General features: G+C 41.5%; 1 protein-coding gene across 4 annotated transcripts; it reads left to right on the forward strand.

The window, feature by feature from the left end:
• The first annotated feature begins 1,757 nt into the window (after positions 1-1,757).
• Positions 1,758-22,730, forward strand: pak2a (p21 protein (Cdc42/Rac)-activated kinase 2a). 4 transcript variants are annotated; one of them, XM_036596580.1, is made up of 15 exons: positions 1,761-1,815; positions 2,100-2,167; positions 12,822-13,046; positions 13,471-13,577; positions 14,130-14,274; positions 14,839-14,966; positions 15,933-16,068; positions 16,175-16,238; positions 16,539-16,587; positions 16,706-16,818; positions 17,014-17,131; positions 17,438-17,537; positions 19,496-19,692; positions 20,063-20,200; positions 21,063-22,730. In XM_036596580.1, the coding sequence occupies exons 3-15, from the start codon at positions 12,875-12,877 to the stop codon at positions 21,147-21,149; spliced, it is 1,554 nt and encodes a 517-aa protein (XP_036452473.1). In that variant the 5' UTR covers positions 1,761-1,815; positions 2,100-2,167; positions 12,822-12,874; the 3' UTR covers positions 21,150-22,730. The 4 variants fall into 4 exon arrangements, with proteins under 4 accessions (XP_036452475.1, XP_036452473.1, XP_036452474.1 ...); XM_036596582.1 differs by lacking the exon at positions 2,100-2,167 and having other exon boundaries at positions 1,758-1,815; XM_036596581.1 differs by lacking the exon at positions 1,761-1,815 and having other exon boundaries at positions 1,826-2,167.
• Positions 22,731-22,926: the final 196 nt, after the last annotated feature.

The following is a 22,926-nucleotide window of genomic DNA, read 5'->3' on the forward strand; positions in this document are numbered from 1 at the left end:
CAGTCTGACAAGTTTGTTCAGGTTTGCGCTCAGAGCTCAGAGAACATACAGACTGATGCAGATATAAAATTCCAGATATGAACATTAACGGGTTAAAAAAGACAAAAACACCATTTCATTCTGTCAGACAGAGATATGGCAAATATTTAACATAACAATACACAATATATATCACAGTATTTATAATGTTAATGATGGAAAATAGTGGAAAATCTGAAATAATAATTTCTTTGGGGACTATTTTGCCTCACAGCGCCCTGCATGTATCCCTCCACCATGAATGACGTTTAAGGCCAAAATCTTCCCAAAACTATAAATCAATCAACCTTTATTTTGACTCAGAAGTACATTGAGAGTGATCCTCATTCACAAGGTAGCCAAGCAAGTTAAACAGAGAAGAAAAAAAGTCATAATAACATTTATTTCATTTAGCTTAAATAAGAAAAAAGCATAAAATAACAATAAATATATAATGAAAACAAATTAAAAGTAAAAGAACCAAATAAGACAAACAATAAGAAAAAATAAAATAGAACTTAGAAATCAATTTATTTAATAACAGTAAAATAAAATGAAACAGTAAAATAATTAACATCAAATAAAACAGAAAAATAAAGTAGAATAGATCAGAAAGGAAATAAGATCAAACGGCGTCAGGCTGAGTGGAGGTGCTTAGAGATTTAAAGTTTAAAATGGTGGAGTGACCCCAGTGGGTGGAGCTTTAGAGACTCCAGTTTGCTAGTGCTAAAGCTAAAAGCAGATTTTCCCAGTTCAGTAAAAACTCTCAGAACCTGGCAGGCGAATCTGATGAACACCGTTATTTACAGAGAACATAGATGTGAGATAAGACGGCTGGAGAGCGCACTGTAAATAAGAACCAGCCAACGAGTTCTCCACCGCACGGCTACAGAGGACCAACCAACTTCTGTAAGGGTCTCCAGTGATGAGTTCTATGAGGGTCTCCAGTGATGTTCTGTATGGGTCTCCAGTAATGAGTTTTGTAAGGGTCTCCAGTGATGAGTTCTATGAGGCTTTCCAGTGAGGAATCTTCAGTCATGAGTTCTATGAGGCTCTCCAGTGAGAGATCTCCAGTCATGAGTTCTATGAGGCTCTCCAGTGAGGAATCTCCAGTGATAAGTTCTATGAGGGTCTCCAGTGATGAGTTCTGTAAGGCTCTCCAGTGAGGGATCTCCAGTGATGAATTCTGTACAGATCTCCAGTGAGGAATCTCCAGTGATGAGTCTCAAGGGTGAGTGATAGACTGAATCTAGCAGTTTAAGGCTGCTTGTATCTATTGATTACATCACTGTAGTCTAGGAAAGATAAGGTTGTCTCCATGATCCTCTTCCCAGCATGCACTGGGAAACATGTCTTATTCCGGTATAAACATCTGAGCTTTCTTCTATATTTGGGAACCTGCTCTACTTTTTTGAATACAGTCTGCACAGATTTCCACATATACATTCATTTACATGCCATGTTCCATATGTCCAAATATAGTCATTTTTGGCCTCAATATATTAATTTGTGGTCTCAATATAGCAATTCATGGCGTCAATGTACTAATTTGTGGCCTCCGTATGTTAATTCGTGGTCACGCCTAATTAAAAAAACTCGCCCCCGGGGCTTCGTATGAATTACTGCATGGAAGTAAAACTCCGGCCCTCGGCTTCGTCAGTCTTGGGCGCTGTGTGCTGATGGGAGTTGTAGTTCTTCGGCTGCGCCTCAGCCACGACTCCCGGATACTTCAGGAACTACAACTCCCATCATGCAGCAGGATTCAACGGAACCTATGGACGGGACCCGTTAGCAGAGGTTTGGCAGTAGTTTGCTGAAAACTCTTTGTGAATTAAACTGTTTGCGGCTGTTCGAACCTCCGTCTGAGCGCTGTGCGGTTGGGCGGATCGGTACAGGTGTAGCAGGTGTTTCTGTAAAGGGGGTTTTACTGTGACAAGCTGGGCGGGTCGCTAGTTCCGCTCCGCCATCGCAGCGCAGACTGAGCGGCAGAGTTTAACAAGAAAAACACACTTTAGAGTTAAAAATCTGCGCAGATCTGAAAGATCGCGGTTCTGATTTCACTCACTGAGCTCTGTTTTCAGCTCGGCGAGGCTGTGAAACCCGGAGAGGCGGAGAGACCTGAAGACTTCTGCGGAGTGTCTGCTGCTGAGTGAGTTCATGCTAATGCTAACGCTAACAGCAGTAAACTCTGCGGGATTTAGTGAACAGATTTTATACACAGTTTAAAAGCTCTAACGCAGGTTAGTCACCGTGTGAGCTACAGTACATCCACTGAGAGCGCAGTTAAGTGGGTTAAAGGACTATTTGCCAGCTTCTTGTTCGAATTTTCCGTTCCACCTTAAATGGTGCAGCAGTTCCATTCTGGCGCTGAGGTGTTATAATAACTGCTGCTCCATTTAAGGTGGAACTGGAAATTCGAACAAAAGCTGACTTTAGCTTCGGTATTTACTGCCTCTTCACCCTGTTTGATCCTGTTTGTAAGAGAAACACACTTAACAACCCTTAAAGGTTCCAGCATCAATAATATTGTAATAAAGTGTGTAATTAAATAAGTAATAGTGTGAAATTCTGGCTCTCTGAGTTTAGTTAGCTAAAGAGTTCAGAATAAGTCTGTATGTCATTTATATGGTATGGTTAGCTTCCTGTATCTGTGTCTATCCATGTATTCAAATTAGAGCTGGGCAGTGCGGCAATGTTTATCGTTATCGTGATAAATTACATAACCGTGTGTTTCAATATCCTTTTCTGAGCATATCCTGGATAAAAAATCACTGCATATTCAGTTAAAAAGAGAGCATAATTAATCCTTTTCAGGTGGGTTTTTGTGCAGCGCAGTGTGTGTTTGGCACTACTTTGTCTGTTCTGACTTATCAGCTGTCAGAAAACAATAAATATCATGACAAATCGTATATCGTGAAAAACGTCCTGAAGTATTGTGATATTACATTTTGCTGTATCACCCAAACATAACTCAGCATTTTTGATTGAGTCGTTAATCAGACTGTACTCTGCTGTAAGGAGGGAAAACAGGGCCGTATCTCAGACTTTTAGGCCAGTGTTCATCCTAAATGTCTGAGAACAGTCAGTCGTTGTGGTCTTTGTGGTTTGGGTGGTGCTGTTTGTTTTAAAAATATAAAATGGTCAAATAAGATCAGTTATTTTCAGAATTCTCTTTAATCTAACAGCGTCCGCAGGTTGAGTTTGAGGCCTGGTGTTTTGGAGGTTCCGTGAGAACAGACAGTGTTTTATTAGATCACTTGGTGTGTGTTGGTATTTTTTGAGATCTGATTGTCTTTTGTGGTTTTTATGTTTTTCTGTGACATGAGATGGACCTTTTCAGTGTCAGTTTGTCTTTATTGGGGTCTATAAGATCAGACGGACCTTTATGTCATTTATTTTGTTTTACGAGATGATGTTTCACGGTGTTTGAGATCAGATGGTGTTCTATGAGAAGAGATGGTCTTTCCTTCACCTGTTTCGGTCTCTTTCAGACCAGGTGGGCCTGCGTTCTCCTCTGATTTTGGCCGGGTTCGGTCTGGGGCTCTGGAGCACGCTCCCCGGTGGTGGAGCCGGGTCAGAGCAGCTTCTCTCGGTGCAGGAAGCCTTATAGAGAATTTCCTTTTATAGAAGCTGAAATACAAAAGCGCCCCGCTCTCTCTTCCTGTAAACAGTTCCTCTACACGGCTTCACATCTGCGAAAGAGAGGCGTGAACACGCAGCTCTGTTTTGGTCCGTTTGGTCAGATTGAGCGGTCATAGTGGCCCCTCATGAACAGGAAATGCTTCTGTTATCCAGCGGCCAATCAGATGTGGACAGGAAGTGAGCGATGGGAAATGGAGGCTCACGTTTTTTTTCTTCTTAATGTTTTCTTCAAGATTTGATCTTAGCGTTCTGCAGTGCGGCTCTGCTGACGGATCAGTAACACGTGTTTTAGCCAGAACATGATGATGAATCTAAATTATATCTTATCTGCAGATGTTAAACTGAGGCTTTCACTCAGTTTGTGGCTGTGAATGTTGTGAAACTCAAAAAAAAAGTGAGACCACAGATGATGATGATGATGGTGAAGATACATTTAGTCTGAACACATAACATTCATATTGCAATAATGCATCATAGTGTTTATTAATATGCTAAAACATTTGATATGTGCTATAATATTCATAATTTACATCATAACTCATTATGTGTATAATAATATTCATGATGTATATCAAACTGGTTATCATATATATTATGTATATGTACACATCATAATAGTCATGAATATGTTAAAATATTTGTTAATTGTGGGATATTTTATGATATGCATCATAATATTTATAAATATTATAAAACATTCATGATGTGCACCATAATTTTCATAATATGGATCGTAACTCGTATCGTCGTGTTAATGATGCGCTGTGCAGGCTGTTAATGAGAGTGAAGGTTTATTAGTGTTGTGCCGATATATTATCATTATTGTGATACGTTTCATGCCGATACAGTTTTCTGCGTATATGATGAGTCAGTGCTGCTTGATCATAACAGACTGATTACAGAGTCTGTAAATAATAATAACAGCCAGCGAACAGTAACTGTATAGTATACTAGTAGCTGATATCTGATATTGTTATATCTGATTTTATTAATGTGTTTGTACAAACATCAGAAACACTAAATATTCTGATATTTATCATGTAGCGTGAGAAAGTCAAGAATTGTATCGTTATATTTTTGGCATATTGCTCAGCCTTACAGTATATTATTATTATTTTTACAGCGTTGTGGTTCAGTTTCAGTCTATTCCTCTCAGCAAACCGTCCTCAGTCCTCCAGCGTTACGAGGCTCAGATCCTCCCAGAACAGTCCGGAGGGTTGATGGATTAGACCTTCACCTTCTTTAGAGGCCAGTCTGGAGCTCTGACTCTGTGTTTGGTGTTGCTGTCTTGTTGAAACCTGTCTCCAGATCCAGTTTTTTGGCTGATGAGATTAAATTCTCCTCTGGTATCTCCCACTACACCCCTCCACTCAGCTCTCCTTCGACGGTGTGTAGCGCCACATCAGTTTTATGTGAACAGGAACAGGCAAGGTGGGGGATACGGGAAGGTGGGGGGTACGGGAAGGTGTGGGGGGGGTGGGGATAACTGGACGGTGGCATTGTTAGAAATACACACAGATCAAAGATAAAACAAAGACCATAAAAACAAACAAACAGACAGTAAACATTGCGTAATTCAGCTGGAAACTGGAGTTTTTAAACAGTCGTATAAATTTTTCCGATTACTGATTGTTGATTGATTTGAGTTCCGCTGTAAGACGTTTCATAGTTTTGAAAACTAGATATCCAGAATTTTAATAGCTGGAAATTGTGGGGTGATCCAGAGTTGTAAGACAGTTTTTGGTACACTGTTGTTTCACTCTTTAGGGGTTCTTTAGTAAAGAAAAAGGTTTCATATAGAACCAGGAACACTCAAAGAACCCTGTACGTGCTTAATGCGTTCTTTGCATGGTGAAAGGTTCTTAAGATTGACGGAGAATGTGTTTTATATTATTATGTTAGTTCTGATAGAACCTGTTTGAAAATGGTGCTATATAGAACGAGCTTTGTTACAAGGCTGATATCGCAACAATAGCAGAACCCTTTTCAAAAACACATTCTCCATGATATCTGAAGAACCATTTCACCATGCGAAGAACCGTTAAGCATGTAAAGGGTTCTTTGAGTATTGATGATTTTATATATAACCATGTTCTTTACTAAAGAACGCTTGAAGAACAATTTTCCTTATTTTAGACTTTAGAACTTCAGAAAGTTCCCAGAACACGTGTATAAATGTACCAGGTGTGGAGTTACAGATATTGCAGATGTAGCTAGAAATTTCAGCTCCACATTTTATAAATTAATCACAGGTTGTTCTGTAGTGATTCAGAGTGAGGTGTGTGAGTGAGGTGTGTGAGTGAGGTGTGTGAGTGAGGTGTGTGAGTGGAGTGTGTGAGTGTGTGTGTTGCTGTAGGGTGTGGAGTGTGTTGGAGTGTTTATTCAGTGTAAGTTTAGCCTGAAGGTGTACAAAATTAAAGCAGCCTCTCAGTTCTGCTCATTCAGTTCTCACTGCGTTTATCACACTGAACAGACAGACAGACAGACAGACAGACAGACAGACAGACAGAAAGAGAGAGAGAGAGAGAGAGAGGGAGAGGTTAGAGCGCTGTAGGATCGCTCCTGATGAGCAGGCTGTGTTTGCGTGTGCAGGGAGCCCAGCCCGTCTGTGAAGCCGGGGATTGTGGGATTGGGGGTTGCGGGCGGACGAGTTAAGACTTGATTTCAGGCGCTCTTCCTCGGAGAAATCCTCTCTGGAACTCTGCTGAGCTGGCACTGTGTGTGTGGATTCCTCTCTGTGAGGGAATTAAAAAAACGCTCCACTTCTTCCAGTATTTTCCATCTCTGAGCCGAACCCACTGCTCCCTGAGTGTTCAGCTCCTTTACAGTCAGGCTGGGACCGTAAACCCTTTAAAAAGGGTCTCTGTTATTTTATCTGTTCTACACAGAAATATGTAGTTTATGTTCAGTTAATTTCACAGACACAGTATCTTATAAGGTCATCAGATTCGTCTGGGTTACTAACGACACGGTGTGTTGTTCTGTTTTGAGACCCTGGAAATGAAGTTTTATGTGTAAAGGCTGAAAATGTATTGTGATACGACATTTTTGCCGTTTCAGCCAAAACCACGGAGTGTTACCTGTAATCCAAATGAATCTGAGTCCGTTAAGGGGGGTTGAATATTTTTGCCAGCGCTCTAAGTCACACATCAGTCAAGTTTTATCGTCACTCTGATTAATCAATCGTAAGTCCTTAACGAGCTCAGAAAGTCACAAAGCCTTTTTTTACATGGTGATAGGAAACTCAGTCGATCACAGAAAGCCCCGATTCTGCACACTGATATTGATGAGGTGATGCTGCTGTCGCTAAAGAAGACGAACAGGAAGCAGCAGATTTAAATGATCAGCTCTCTTTATTCCTTTGGGCTCGGCGAGCTTCATGTAGCTAATCATTTCAGCTCTATTTAAAAAAAAAACAATTAAAAAATATCTTTTTTATAAATCTGTCGTTAGTGAGATGATAACAGATCGATATTAGTGCATTTTACAAGTTTCAAAAATGCATTAGTCTTAGCTTAGTGCTAACATACCATTAGAAATCCCACATGGGTGCTAGCAGAAGTTAGCATTAAGATAGAGCTGAGCTTTTTTTCTATTTTTGTTTCTTGAGTTTTTTTTGTGTGAACATCCTTAGCTGAAGATCCAGCTCTAGCAGTCCCGGTTCTCCACTGAAGAACCCTGTGTGTTTGGCTGTAATGTTACTCCTTAGTGTTTTTCGGACCCCCGGGGCGCCGGGCGGGGTGTGTGTGTGTATGGAATGAAGCTGCGTGTGTGAACTCGTCTGTCTGTTTGTGTGTGTGTGTGTTCGTTCATGACAGAGGTAACCCTGCACTCACACTCCGCGCTGAACACACTCCACGTCGTGCCCCCCTACGCACTCCAGTCGGAACCACCGGGCTCCGCACCGCTCCTGGCACCGGTCCACGGGGTGAGTGGTCTCCACGGAGACCTTCACTCTCTCTGCCTTGTTTCAGTTTAGCTCGGTGTTTGTGGTGTTTTTTCAGTGTGTAACAAAGCGTTACCATTGTACAGCATCAGTAACAGCGCAGGGTTCTAGTGGTGTGTTAAAGGTAGAGAGGGTACGTAGTGGTACACTCAGAATGGGGGGGGGCATATAAACTACAGCAGAGTCCATTTCAGTACCTTTAGTCAGGGAACATAACTGAACCATAATCCACTGAAATGATATGTTCTAAGCTGTACTGACTCCACACACCCCGTCTCGACTCCAGGCTTTTATTTTACTGTTCTGTTTAAAACATTCGGTTATGAAAAGGTACAAATACGAACTTTTCACCTGGAAACACTTATTTAAGGTTCACAATCAGACCTTAAAACCACTGTTGGAGCTTTGAGGGAACGTTTACACTGTTTGTACCTTGATGACCGAAAAATGTACCTGAACAGAACCTTTATTTCTCACAGTGTAATGTAGAAGGAAGAGTAACGTTTCAGCTGGGAAGACAAATTTTACGTCTGTGTTTGTTAGTCTCTAAATCAGCGGCTACGCTAGCAGTCAGGATTGTATTGTATGTTGTGTACGTTGCAGTGAGAGAACAGTGATGAATGAAAATGAAGTGAAATTATTAATTCTGCCAAAATGATGAGGCTGAGTGATGAACTGCACTACAGAATACAGTATGACACCAGAAAACATATTAAACTCTAGTTTTAGGGTGGAATTACCCTTTAACATGGGCTCTAGTCAAACAGTTTTGGTTAAAAAGTTAAAATTCTGTTTAACACCACAAACGTTTTGTGCTCAGTTCATTCAGCTGCTCACAAGAACAAACATATTGAATTGTAATTTGTTTAAACTGTCTTGGGATCTTTGGTGAGCGCAGTGCCTCATTAGCATCAACGTTGGCGAGGTTTACAGACTGACCCTCAGAATCACCATGGAATCTGATTACTGGGTGTTTGTTTGTTTGCTTGTTTTGTTTTTTATTCCCTTCATGCTTTTACAAATGTTTTAAATGTCTGAAGGTACTTGCTGGCCAAAACGTATCAGCTTTATTTGGGCCACAGAGAATAAAAGTCAATGTTTTTTGGAAACTTGTCTCCATATATAAAATTCCAGGGTAAATGGTGAAAAAATATTAAAATGTTTGTGTGATGTTAAAATTTAGCATCTTAATGTGACCTAAAATTCTAATGAGATTGACATGATTGACAGTCCAGCACTGCCAGCCGAACTGAATCTGAACTGAACAGAACAGTGTGAGTGAATCGGGCTCTATTTACTGAGGTGGTGCTGTAGACTCTGCTGTGTCCACTCACTAAAAACATCATCCAGCTTTTATATGGAGGCTCCTTAAAAGGGATCTCTACATAATTAACATATATTTTATACATACTTAAAGATTTAGAGTGTGAACAGAGTGGTTTGGTGTGAAACGCTCTGTTCTAGATAAACTTACCGAGTCAGAACTGTTCACAGTGGTGGTGATAGGAACCAGACGTCCACCTCTAAAAGCTCCCTCACAGAAAGTTCCTACATGAAATGGTTATGAATTCACTGCCTGATGACTGAGACGCTGTTTTATGATAGTTTAGAGAACTTAAACTCCATTCATGGTGGAGGGATACATGCAGGGCGCTGTGAGGCAAAATAGTCCCCAGAGAAAGTAGTGTGTTGTAGTCATGGCGACCCCTGGTTCCTATCACCACCACTGTAAAGACATCTGAACCATTTCACACCAAACCACTCTGAATCACTTTGTTTAAATCTCACACACTGAATTATGGGAATTTTGAGAAGTTATTGAAGTTCCTCAGCTCCAGTAGCTGCACTGTGACTGTTCTGTAAGCGTGATGTATTGGTGATGTTTTGTTCTTGTTTGTTTATTCCTGCTTGTTTTTTTTTTGTTTGAGTTGGTATTTTGGCATATATTAGTGAAACTACACTGACCAGACTGAGAGCTTTTATGTTCTTCACTTTTTCTTTTGTATTTTTTTTTTTCGGAGGAAGTGGACCTGCCCGCTCCAGCCTGCAGCAGTTTCGCAATACCTGCAGAGTAATCGACCATTTCAAAACTCAGCAGCTGCCGTAAACAGAGTGGCAGTGCAGTGACTCTGAGCAGGGCAGCCACGAATCAATTACTTAGGAATAATAAATACATTGATTACAGTGCTCTGTCTGCATGGGCAGTGATTAGTTGACAGTTTATACTATAATAATTTGTATTTTAAATTCCCGTTGGAATACTATATAGTTTATTATAATTATATTTGAGTGAGTTTACATTCACTTAATAATCCGATAACTGCAGAAAATCAGATTGCCTCAGTAACTGGTTCAGTGTGTTTACACTTAATAATCTGCTCTGTTTTCACACATGTTCAGACTGAGAGAAACGAAAGAAATCAGAGTCAGAGTTTACACTGAGAAACCCCTTTACTGACTCAGATCCAGCCTCTTTATCAGATTTACTAATCAATTTATAGACCTTAATCTGATCTGAGAAATGAGTTTACATGACCTCTTAATAATCAGAGAACTGTAGAAATCTGATAATGATCGGATTATTAAGTACATTTAAACACAGTTAGTGTTTTACTGCATTGTTGTTTAGCTGTGGTTTTATGTAGCCACATTCTTAGTTGTCCTGTTGTTGGACTGTGTGTTGTTGGACTGTGTGTTGTTGGACTCTGTGTTGTTGGACTCTGTGTTGTTGGACTCTGTGTTGTTGGACTCTGTGTTGTTGGACTCTGTGTTGTTTAGCTCAGTGTTGTTGGACTCTGTGTTGTTGGACTCTGTGTTGTTGGACTCTGTGTTGTTGGACTCTGTGTTGTTTGACTCTGTGTTTGACTGTGTTGTTGGACTCTGTGTTTGACTCTGTGTTGTTTGACTCTGTGTTGTTTGACTCTGTGTTGTTGGACTCTGTGTTGTTGGACTCTGTGTTGTTGGACTCTGTGTTTGACTCTGTGTTGTTGGACTCTGTGTTGTTTGACTCTGTGTTGTTTGACTCTGTGTTGTTTGACTCTGTGTTGTTGGACTCTGTGTTGTTGGACTCTGTGTTGTTGGACTCTGTGTTGTTGGACTCTGTGTTTGACTGTGTTGTTGGACTCTGTGTTTGACTCTGTGTTGTTTGACTCTGTGTTGTTTGACTCTGTGTTGTTGGACTCTGTGTTGTTGGACTCTGTGTTGTTGGACTCTGTGTTGTTGGACTCTGTGTTGTTGGACTCTGTGTTTGACTCTGTGTTGTTTGACTCTGTGTTGTTTGACTCTGTGTTTGACTCTGTGTTGTTGGACTCTGTGTTGTTGGACTCTGTGTTTGACTCTGTGTTGTTTGACTCTGTGTTGTTTGACTCTGTGTTGTTGGACTCTGTGTTGTTGGACTCTGTGTTGTTGGACTCTGTGTTGTTTGACTCTGTGTTGTTTGACTCTGTGTTGTTTGACTCTGTGTTGTTGGACTCTGTGTTGTTGGACTCTGTGTTTGACTCTGTGTTGTTTGACTCTGTGTTGTTTGACTCTGTGTTGTTGGACTCTGTGTTGTTGGACTCTGTGTTGTTGGACTCTGTGTTTGACTCTGTGTTGTTTGACTCTGTGTTGTTTGACTCTGTGTTGTTGGACTCTGTGTTGTTGGACTCTGTGTTTGACTGTGTTGTTGGATTTTTGTATTTTAAATTCCCGTTGGAATACTATATAGTTTATTATAATTATATTTGAGTGAGTTTACATTCACTTAATAATCCGATAACTGCAGAAAATCAGATTGCCTCAGTAACTGGTTCAGTGTGTTTACACTTAATAATCTGCTCTGTTTTCACACATGCTCAGACTGAGAGAACTCTGTGTTTGACTGTGTTGTTTGACTCTGTGTTTGACTCTGTGTTGTTTGACTGTGTTTGACTGTGTTGTTGGACTCTGTGTTGTTTGACTCTGTGTTGTTGGACTCTGTGTTGTTGGACTCTGTGTTGTTGGACTCTGTTGTTGGACTCTGTGTTGTTGGACTCTGTGTTGTTGGACTCTGTTTGACTCTGTGTTGTTGGACTCTGTGTTGTTGGACTCTGTGTTGTTGGACTCTGTGTTGTTGGACTCTGTGTTTGACTGTGTTGTTGGACTCTGTGTTGTTGGACTCTGTGTTGTTGGACTCTGTGTTGTTGGACTCTGTGTTGTTTGACTCTTTGTTGTTGGACTCTGTGTTGTTTGACTCTGTGTTGTTTGACTCTGTGTTGTTTGACTCTGTGTTGTTTGACTCTGTGTTGTTTGACTCTGTGTTGTTGGACTCTGTGTTGTTTGACTCTGTGTTGTTGGACTCTGTGTTGTTGGACTCTGTGTTGTTTGCAGATTTCTGGAACATGTGGATTATGTCAGTAATCTGGTTGTTCGGTGTTTGTATCATTAATCTGGTATCTTTCAGTTTGATCCAGTTCGTTGTGATGTTCTGTTTCCGTGACAGTTGTGATTATTCAGGCCGCTGCTGAAATCAGCTGATGGTGTTATTGGTGCAGACGCAGTGATGGTGTGAGATTTTCTGCTCAGACTGCAGCTCTGTCTGCGCTGCGTGTGCAGATGAGCCGCGTGCAGTGGAACAGGAAGTGTCTGCGGCGGCGCTGAGGTCACACCGTGTCTCACTGATGTGTTGAATTGATCTTGCTGAGGTGAGACAGGATTTTACCATGTTTGGTGGTGTTGCTGGTGGCAGTGTGACCACGTGGAAGTGATTTCTGACCGAACAATGAAAGTAGAACAAACACTCCGATCTGATACTTCTCACCTTTCACTCCTCAGCGGTGTGTCTGATTTCAGGCTGAGGGCGAAACTAACACTCTGCCCTCATTACAGTTCTGCAGGTTTTATTTCTGCTTAATGGTACCTTTTTATTGGAGTAGAACTAAATCATTGTAGTTTTCCTGAAGTTTATTTCTAGTAACAGATTTTTACTTTGATATTTTAATTTTTAGTAATTAGCAAAGTAAAAAATAGCATTGTGGCTTATAAACCGGTTAGCAGGAGTCACCGTTTAAATTTAAAAATTTAGTTCTGAAAGCCAATCAGAGCGCAGCAGCACTCGGCTGTACACACCGCTACAGTTCAGTCCAGTGTTAGTAAATGCTGTTTGTCTCCCCCTGCAGGTCAGTGAGTGAAGCGCAGTAGCTGTGCTTGTTTGTTTGTATTCTGTGTGTTAATAAATGCTGTTTGTCTCCCCCTGCAGGTCGGTGAGTGAAGCGCGGTAGCTCCGTTCGTGTGCGTGTGTGTTTCCCTGTCATGTCTGATAACGGTGAGCTGGAGGATAAGCCCCCCGCCCCCCCAGTCAGGATGAGCAGCACAGGCAGTAAAGACGGAGTTCCCACCAATCACAGCTCGAAGCCCCTCCCCTCCGTACCCGAGGAGAAGAAGCCCTCTCGCAACAAAATCATCTCCATCTTCTCTGAGAAAGGTCAGAGGTCACACTCTCCCAAAACACACTTTCTTTCTTTATGGTGTTCTGTCATTTTCAGTATCCAGTATTTCAGCATTTAGTGCACGTGAAGTGTTTACGAAAATATTCAGTGCACTTTTATTTTTTCACTGATTGTTATATTTAACCCGTGTGCTGGTGTGTAGGTGCTCATCTAATGCGCAGTAAAGATCTGCTGAAAGTTCTAAAGCACACATTCTAATAGGGGCTTTAATAGACTCTCCAAAATCAGCAGTATAGAATACGACTGAAGTCAGAATATGTGTGCGTGTGCGAAGTCTACAGGAGTTTTTACCAGTCTTTGTCTGAAATTACATTTTACGAATACACTCTGTAATCAGACTCTCTCTCTCTCTCTCTCTCTCTCTCTCTCTCTCTCTCTCTCTCTCTCTCTCTCTCTCAGGAGGAAGAAAGAAGGATAAAGATAAAGAACGGCCTGAGATTTCTCCTCCGTCAGACTTCGAACACACCATTCACGTTGGTTTCGATGCTGTTACGGGAGAATTCACCGTGAGTGAGACGCACATTCTGTCTTTATTACCTCTTTGCCTCGTATTAAACTTTAAATTGAACCTCTAGAATTTATAAGCTGTTCAGATAAAAAGGCCGGTCATTTGAGAGTGTGTGTCCACAGAATAAGCCCCTCCCCTTTCTGTCAACTTTACTCAGTAACACTTATTTTGAGTGGTCCTTTATGAATAATGATGAATAAACTCAGATTATCAGTAACATATCATATTAGTAAAGTCGCAGTAGTGAAGCATCTGAGTACACTGAAGTAAATAGCTTATAGTTGTACTGTTGATACGTTACTTACAGTAAGTGAATGTATTGATATGTTTTATAAAACAGACTTTATACGGTACGTCCATTACCCTGAAACCTAATACTAACCCTCACCCTGGTCTTAATCCTAACCTCAAGCCAAAACCACACTGTGATGAAGTTTTAGCTTATTATCTGTTTTGATGATTTGAGGCTTTTTAGCTTATCCAGTGATTAGCATGCCTGTAGCATATCTGACATATAGCGTATTCTCTGTCCCCCTGTTTGTTTATGCAGGGTATGCCGGAGCAGTGGGCTCGACTCCTGCAGACCTCCAACATCACCAAATCTGAGCAGAAGAAGAATCCTCAGGCTGTGCTGGACGTCCTCAAATTCTATGATTCAACGGGCAACGGCAAGCAGAAATACCTCAGCTTTACAGGTAAATACTACAGAAATACCTCAGCTTTACAGGTAAATACTACAGAAATACCTCAGCTTTACAGATGAACATGACAGCCTCAAATTTACAGGTACATACCTCAGATTTACCGATAAACATTGTAAAAAAATACCTCAGGTTTACAGATAAACACAACAGCCTTAAATTTACAGGTACATACCTTAGCTTTACAGGTAGATACCTCGGTTTTCAGGTAAACGCTAAAGAAATACCTTAGCTTTACAGGTAAACACCACAAATACATCAGCGTTACTGGTAGATATCACAGCTTTAAAGGGAAACACCACAGAATTGCCTCAGATTTACAGTAAATACCCTTTACTTTGTTCTCCCTTCACCTCTCTCTCTCTCTGTCTCTCTCTCTCTCTCTGTCTCTCTCTCTCTCTCTCTGTCTCTCTGTCTCTCTGTCTCTCCCTCTGTCTCTCTGTCTCTCTGTCTCTCTCTCTCTCTCTCTCTCTCTCTCTCTCTCCACTCCTAAATACTGACTCTCTGTTTCAGGTATAGATACAGATGGTTTAAATCTAAATAAAAATGATTTTCCAGATAAAGACGCCCCACCAGCGAAGAAAGGTTCAGAGCCATCGCCCCCCAGTACCAAGGACTCTGATGACCTTGATGACGATGACGCCCCTCCACCTGTAGTAGCACCTCGCCCTGAACACACCAAATCTGTGAGTGAACACCTCCATCTGTCTGCAGTCTATTAACACCACACAGACCGGGCGGCTCCACATGCTCACGGACCGGGCGTCTCCACATGCTCACGGACCGGGCGGCTCCACATGCTCACGGACCGGGCGTCTCCACATGCTCACAGACCGGGCGGCTCCACGTCCACCCTGAGAACGTTCAATAAACACGCGATTCAGTGACAGAATTTAATTTGAAAAGTTTGTTAGTAATAATGATAGTGATGAGGAGGATGTAGATAGAAGTATTGATGGTGATGGTGGAGATGATGATTATGGTGATGATTATGTGGTGTTGATAAGGTGATGGGAATGGTGGCGGTGATCATTGTAATGATGATGATGTAACAAGGGTTATTACAGTGACAATGGTTATGATGATAGTGATAGTGGTTATTACAGTAATGATGGTGATCATGGTGGTGATGTGATGGTTATCACTAATGATGGTGGTAATCATGGTGATGATTGTGGTGGTGGTGATGATGGTTATTACAGTAATGATGATGATGGTGATAATGATGGTGATGTGATGGTTATCACAGTAATGATGGTGGTGATGGTGGTGATCATGGTCATGGTGATGTAATGCTGATGTTGGTCACAGTAATGATGGTGATGGCAATTGTGATGGTGCTGATAGAATGATGGTGATGACGGTGATCATAGTAGTTTTGATAGTTATCACAGTAATGATGGTAGTAATGATAGTGATGATGTGATCATAGTAGTGATGATGGTTATCACAGTAATGATGGTGATCATGGTGGTGGTGATGATGGAATGATGTTGATCACAGTAATGATGGTGATTATGGTGATCATGGTGGTGATGATGTAGTGATTATCATAGGAATGATGGTGATGGTGGTGGTGATGGAGGTGGTGGAGTTGTGTCCCTCCATTTTTGTATCCTCACCTTGTTGTTATTTTTTCTGAACTGTTCCAGATCCTGACTCGTCCCTCCATGATCGACCCCCTGCCCCCACCCGCCGCCACCGGGGACTCGGACACCTCCAGAGCCGCAGACCGGCAGAAGAAGGGCAAGGGCAAGATGACTGATGAGGAGATTATGGAGAAACTGAGTACGGCTCCGTCTTTAACTGCAGAATGAATCAGCTTCTGCTGTGGTGATGGTTCCTGATCTAAAGGGAAGCAGATTTTATTTGAATGTGTTTTGTTTTCTTTTAGGAACAATAGTGAGTATCGGAGACCCTAAGAAGAAATACACGCGATATGAGAAGATTGGACAGGGGTGAGTGTGTCTGCGACTGTTTTCGTCTGTATATTTTTTATTGCTGTTTCTACCTGAACAACATAGATATGTTCAAAATCAACTGCTTCAAATAAAGTAAATGCAGCCTCAAAGTTCAAAACATACGTAAAAACTGCCAAATTTGATCAGCACAAAGTCAAACATGACCAAAGATATCAGTGATTAGTTTGATGGATACGACTGTAATGATTTCAGTGCAGTATTGAAAAACTGTAAAAATGCTTGTGTGAAACTTTTTAAAGCATCTCTTATTTACCATCTTTGGTAATCTCTCTGCAGTGCGTCTGGTACTGTGTTTACTGCCATCGATGTTGCCACAGGGCAAGAGGTGAGTTGAATCATCTCTTTGCATACTATTATTGTTGGTATTATTATAGTGTTAATATTATGTATTATTTATTGTTGTTAAATATTGTTATTTATCGTTCTTATTGTTGTGTGTTTAGGTGGCCATAAAGCAGATTAACCTGCAGAAGCAGCCGAAGAAGGAGTTGATCATTAATGAGATTTTGGTGATGAAGGAGCTCAAAAACCCCAACATCGTTAACTTCTTAGACAGGTCAGCTCAGCATTACATTTCTGCGTGTCCACTAAAGGGTTTCACGCTGGGTCCTTGTTTTATGTTATTTATTATTTTAATGTTATCATTTCAATTGTTTGATTCCAGTATTTCATGATTTTGGGGATAATGATGACGTGTGTGTGTGTGTGTGTGTGTGTGTGTGTGTGTGTGTGTGTGTGTGTGTGTGTGTAGTTTCCTGGTTGGTGAGGAGTTGTTTGTGGTGATGGAGTATTTAGCTGGAGGTTCTCTGACAGACGTGGTGACAGAAACGTGTATGGACGAGGCCCAAATCGCTGCTGTGTGCAGAGAGGTACCGCACCTTTAACACCTCACACTGCTCCCCTCTAACCCTGCTAATGTCGTTCCCTTTGACCCCACTCGCCATCTGATTAACAAAGCCAATAAAACAGAAGTGCCGCTCAATAAACCTGATCATACAATTAACAACAGAAGAATGGATAGCATTTTGTTAACATGAGCCAGAAGCTGATGACGTATCCTAAAGCCAGCAAACAATAGGGACATCATAAGTTGTTTGCAGAGTGGCGCCCACTGGTGGTCTGCTGGCTCTGGTTTTCATGGTTACTGACTCTTTTCCTGTCTGGCTCCTCCTCAGTGCCTGCAGGCTCTGGAGTTCCTGCACGCTAACCAGGTCATCCACCGAGACATCAAGAGTGACAACGTGCTGCTGGGCATGGACGGCTCGGTCAAACTGAGTGAGTTTCACCTTCTACTGTAAAATCAGCTGCTTCAACGTAAAATTGTTCAGCTGCTCTACTGTGAAGTTCATCTGCGCCATTATAAAGTCACCCTTACCATATTATATTAAATGTCAGACACTGCTGGGTACTGTGCTGGGTACTGTGCTGGGTACTGTGCTAGGTACTGTACTGGAACAGGTTTTTTTGTAATCTATTTAAAAAGAAAAACAAAAGTTATTTCTTTTTTTAAAAAAAAAGGTACAATTGAATTTTTACTATATGGATCTGTTTTTTATGTAATTTTTGAATTTGAAAAGTGTTGCACAGGAATTGTTCAGTCATGGTGTCTGTCTTTGCATCGCTGTTGAAAATTGTCCAGACCTGTTATTGATCCGGAATGAGTGCTGTTATATTTGCATCGCTGAGAGGATGATACAAACCCCATTTGCAGAAAAGTTGGGACATTTTGTAAAATGCAATAAAAACAAGAATCCGTGATTTGTTACTTCTCTCGAATCTTTAATTAACTGACAAAAGTACAAGGAAAAGATTTCCACTGTTATCACTGACCAAGTTAATTGTATTTTGTAAATTTAAAATTTAATGCCTGCAACACACTCAAAAAATTGGAACAGAGGCCTGTTTACCACTGTTTCTCATCGCCTTTCCTTTTAATTACACTTTTTAATTATTTGGGAACTGACGATATAAATTGTTGCTGTTTTGCAAGTGGGATTTTTTTCCCTCCTTGCCTCATGCAAGACTTCAGCTGCTTAGCAGCCTGTTGTCATCATTGTCCAAGTCTTCTCTTTATGACGCACCAAACATTTTCAGTAGAGACGGATCTGGACTGCAGGCAGGCCAGTCAAGCACATGCATTCTGTGCCTACGATGCCACGCTGTTGTAGCACATATGGAATGAGGAGCAGCATTGTTTTACTTCTTGATGGAAGCGTATGTCTCTCTAAATTCCCACAATACACCTATGTGTCAGTGATGCCTTCATAAATATGCAGGTTACCCATGCTGTGGGCACTGATGCCCCCATACCATGAGAGATGTTGGCTTTTGCACCTTTCACTTATAAAAGTCTGGATGGGCCCTTTTGTCTTTAGCACAGAGAACCCGACCTCCGTTTTTCTTAAACAAGCTGAAATGTGGACTCATCTGACCACAGCACACATTTCCACTTTCTTTCAGACCATCTAATATGAGCCCAGGCCCTGAGAGAACTCAGCGGCGTTTCTGCATAGGATAGACGTATGGTTTTCTCCTTGCGTAATAGAGCTCAAAGTTTTTTTTGAATATTATTAGCAGAATATTTTTTTGATAATGGTGTTAAGTGACAGAGGTATCCTGAAGTCTTCCCGAGCCCATGTGGCTGTATTTAACATAGTAGCATGACGGTTTCTCGTGCAGTGCCGTCTGAGGGCTGGAAGGTCACAGATTCAGCAGTGGTTTCTGGCCTTGACCCACACGGACTGAGATTTCTCCAGATTCCCTGAATCTTTTCACAATATTATGTACGTAAATAGTGCTGTGCCACGACCCATCTTTGCTTGCAAAGACTGAGCCTTTGGTGGATGCTCCGTTTATACCCAATCATGATTCCCTCATCAGTTACCAGTTCACCTGCTTATTGTGGAATGTTTCAAAATAGTGTAACTATAATATTCTATAAACTTTTCACTCTTATTTTGCATCTGTCCCAACTTCTTTTGAGGGTTACAGGCATTAAATTTAAAATTTGTTCGTATTTACAAAAATGCAATCAAGTTGGTCAGCCAAAGCATTAAAAGTCTTTTTTTGTGCTTTTGTAGGATAAATAAAGATTCGAGACAATTAACAAATCACAGATTGTTGTTTTTATTGCATTTTACGGAATAGCTCAACTTTTCCAGAAAAGTCTGTAGATGTGAGACGCTGAGAGTGTAATTGTTTTGATTCTGTGTTTTGTCCTTCCTGCTGTGTAGCGGATTTTGGCTTCTGCGCTCAGATCACTCCAGAGCAGAGTAAACGCAGCACCATGGTGGGCACCCCCTACTGGATGGCCCCTGAAGTGGTCACGCGTAAAGCTTACGGCCCCAAAGTGGACATCTGGTCCCTGGGCATCATGGCTATAGAGATGGTGGAGGGAGAACCTCCGTATCTCAACGAGAATCCTCTGAGGGTGAGCTTTCACACTCCTGCACCTGCTCTCAACACAAGCACATTCACGTTATTTATCAGGACATCGCCACGACTGGGCGATTCATTATTGTTATCATGATACATCACAATACGCTGTACATCATGACAGTACATATCTGAGTATATGATGGGTCTGTGTTTTAGAATTAGACAGTAATGCAGGAGCTGACAGAGATGATACAACAACAGATTAACACTCCACAAAGAAAATGTATTTCTTCAAGTATTGTGATGTGTTTGCCACATAACCCATTTTGTATCACATGATTTTTGTTTGAAAAGTTGTAAAACTGCACTAGAAGTCAAACCTTATAATTAAAGCAGAACTCCTACTTGCGTTTGTTGTCCAGGCATTGTACCTCATTGCCACTAACGGCACTCCTGAGCTGCAGAACCCGGAGAAACTTTCTCCAGTTTTCAGAGACTTCCTGAACCGCTGCTTGGAGATGGACGTGGAGAAAAGAGGCGGCAGTAAAGAGCTCCTACAGGTGAGCCCATGTTAACGTTCACCAGTGGTGGAGCTCCTGCAGGCGAGGACTAATAAGAACCTTTTCTGAATCAATCCTGGAGCTCCTGCTCCAAGCAGAACCTTACTGAACCAGTGCTGGAGCTCCAAGCAGAACCTTAAGCTCCGTTCACATTACAAGCATCGTTGCTCAAATCCGATCTCTCTGACTCGATGGTTCACACTCGTTTAGGTAAGTGACTCAAATCTGTCATTAATGTGAACCAGCGTCCTGAAATGACCCTCATGAGCTCATCGTACTCAGTAACGTCACGTGAGTGAATCACGTTCATCATCAGCACAAACTAACGAGCAGAACGAGCTTCGCTGAGAAGATAATTAACTCTGATCAGCTCTCAGCTTCATTATTAGAGCGAGACGGAGGAGAAAAAGGTGAGATGAGCTGCTTTTCCACCGTTTACAGGCTTTAACTTCTGTTCGGCGCTGCTGCCATGGTAACGCTGAATGATATCGCACGCGCAGTGGAAAAAAAGCACATGAATTCCGATCTGAGCGTCTCATTAAGGTCGTATGGCCACGAATCAGATACGTGTCTGATCTAGGACCACATATGAAGGTGGCTCAGGTTGGATTTGAAAAGATCAGATTTGTGTCCACACAGCTCTGAAAACATCAGATCTGAGTCACATTAGGGCAAAAAATCGGATTTGTGCCACTTCAGCCTGGTAATGTGAACGCAGCCTTACTGAATCAATGCTAGAGCTCCTGCAGGTGAGGCCCAGTCAGTTTTTCCAAGCATGCAGGAAGTTTAAAAAATAATACAATGTCTCACGTAAAACTCAGATGTTGTTATGATGAAATTAATAATCTCCACTTTTCTGCAGCATCCTTTCCTGAAACTAGCCAAGCCTCTGTCCAGCCTCACTCCACTTATACTTGCTGCCAAGGAGGCCATGAAGAGCAGCCGTTAGCAGTGGAAACGGCGTGCCAGCGTGTGCCAGTGCTGTGCCAGCATGTGCCCACAGTGCCACAACGCCCCGCCCCCTTCTTGCTGCCGGTCCCTGTGTGGACCTTTCCCACTCCAAACCGCTGAACAGAGCCACAGCGCCCGGATCAGTGGACATCAGCGGCTCTGCCCAGAGTGGCTGACCTGCACAATCAGCACCTCACCCCCCAAACCCTGCCCCAAAGCTCCACCCAAACCCTGCCCCAAAACTCCATTCGAACCCTGCCCCAAAAGTTCCCCCAACCGAAACCCTGCCCCAAAAGTCCTCCCGAACCCTGCCCCAAAACTCCACCCGAACCCGAACCCTGCCCCAAAACTCCACCCGAACCCGAACCCTGCCCCAAAACTCCACCAAAAAAACTACATTCGAACCCAAATCCTGCCCCAAAATACTAACAAAACACACATCTTGCTCCAAAAGTCCACCCAAACCTCCATGAAAAACCAAACCCCGCTCCGCAGCTCCACCCAAAACCCCACTCCAAAACTCTGCCCCAAAACTCCACCCAAGCCCAAACCCTGATCCAAACCTCATCCTTGAAACTCAGCCCAAACCCCGCCCCCAAACTCCACCCTCAATCCTTGCACCTTAAAACCCAAAAAACTCCCAAACACCCCAAACTTTGCCAGATATTGCTACACAGAGCCCTGCATCCAAAACCCAAACCCAAAGCTACATCTCCAGCCCTGCCCCGTGCCAAACTCTCAGTGTTCGGCTCCATCACGAGCCCATAAAACACCAGAGCCACAAACAAAACCACGAACTGTAACGTTTGTCTAGATTTTTCTAGTAACTTGTTTTTGTCTTTATTTTTGTTTTGTTTTTTTTTTTGTTGTTTTTTTTTATAAGCGGTTATCACTGTGGCCTTGGTTTCATCAGACTACCTGACCGGTCAGTGACATTTATCGATTGAAAATCACTGTTATCCCCTTTTTCAGATTAGCATTGATACTTGAAATCTCATATCTTGGCCCCTTAAAGCCCCAAACGACCAGTCACTCGTGCCTACTGCCCGTCTGCCTTACCCTCGTCTCCAAATATGTAACTCAATGGAAAGTGTTTGCTGTATGAAAAAAAGAATTATTTCTTTCTTTGATTAAAAGTTTAGATTTTTTTGTTTTAGGAAAAACCTAATAAGTTGAAAGTGTATTAAATCGTTTTGTATATTATGTACTTCAGTAGCAAACCTAAATGGAAAAAACAAACAAACCGGAATCGGGACATTTTTGACTAGCTGTTTTATATTTATGGATATGTATACTATATTTTATATTTTAACTAACAATCTGACAAAGTACTGCAAGTTAATGTATTTTCAATTGTTGTCTTAGAAATAATAATTTGCTGTATTTCTTTGTATGTGAAATCTAACTTGTTTTTCAAGTGAAACTACATTTCAGTGAAAACCTTTTTGTAGAAGACATTCCAGAGACGTCAGCATTACACTTCTGGTCTTCCCCCTGCACGAGAAATAAAACAGTGTTTTTTTTAAATGATGAAACCAATTTAAAACATTCTTTGTAAATTATTAAAATAGACTTGGTTCAGTTTCAGTTGTGTGAGCGAAGTTTTCTTTCCTGCTTTTATCTTTTATCTTTATAACCCCACTTCATTCATTTTAACTATTTAATTTAATCTTTTTTTTGTGTGTGTATATATATATATATATATATATATATATATATATATATATATAAATATATATATATATAAATATTGTGATTTTTTTTTTTTTATTTAG

Source organism: Colossoma macropomum, unplaced genomic scaffold, assembly GCF_904425465.1.
Source record: "Colossoma macropomum unplaced genomic scaffold, Colossoma_macropomum, whole genome shotgun sequence".
Taxonomy (NCBI): Eukaryota; Metazoa; Chordata; class Actinopteri; order Characiformes; family Serrasalmidae; genus Colossoma; species Colossoma macropomum.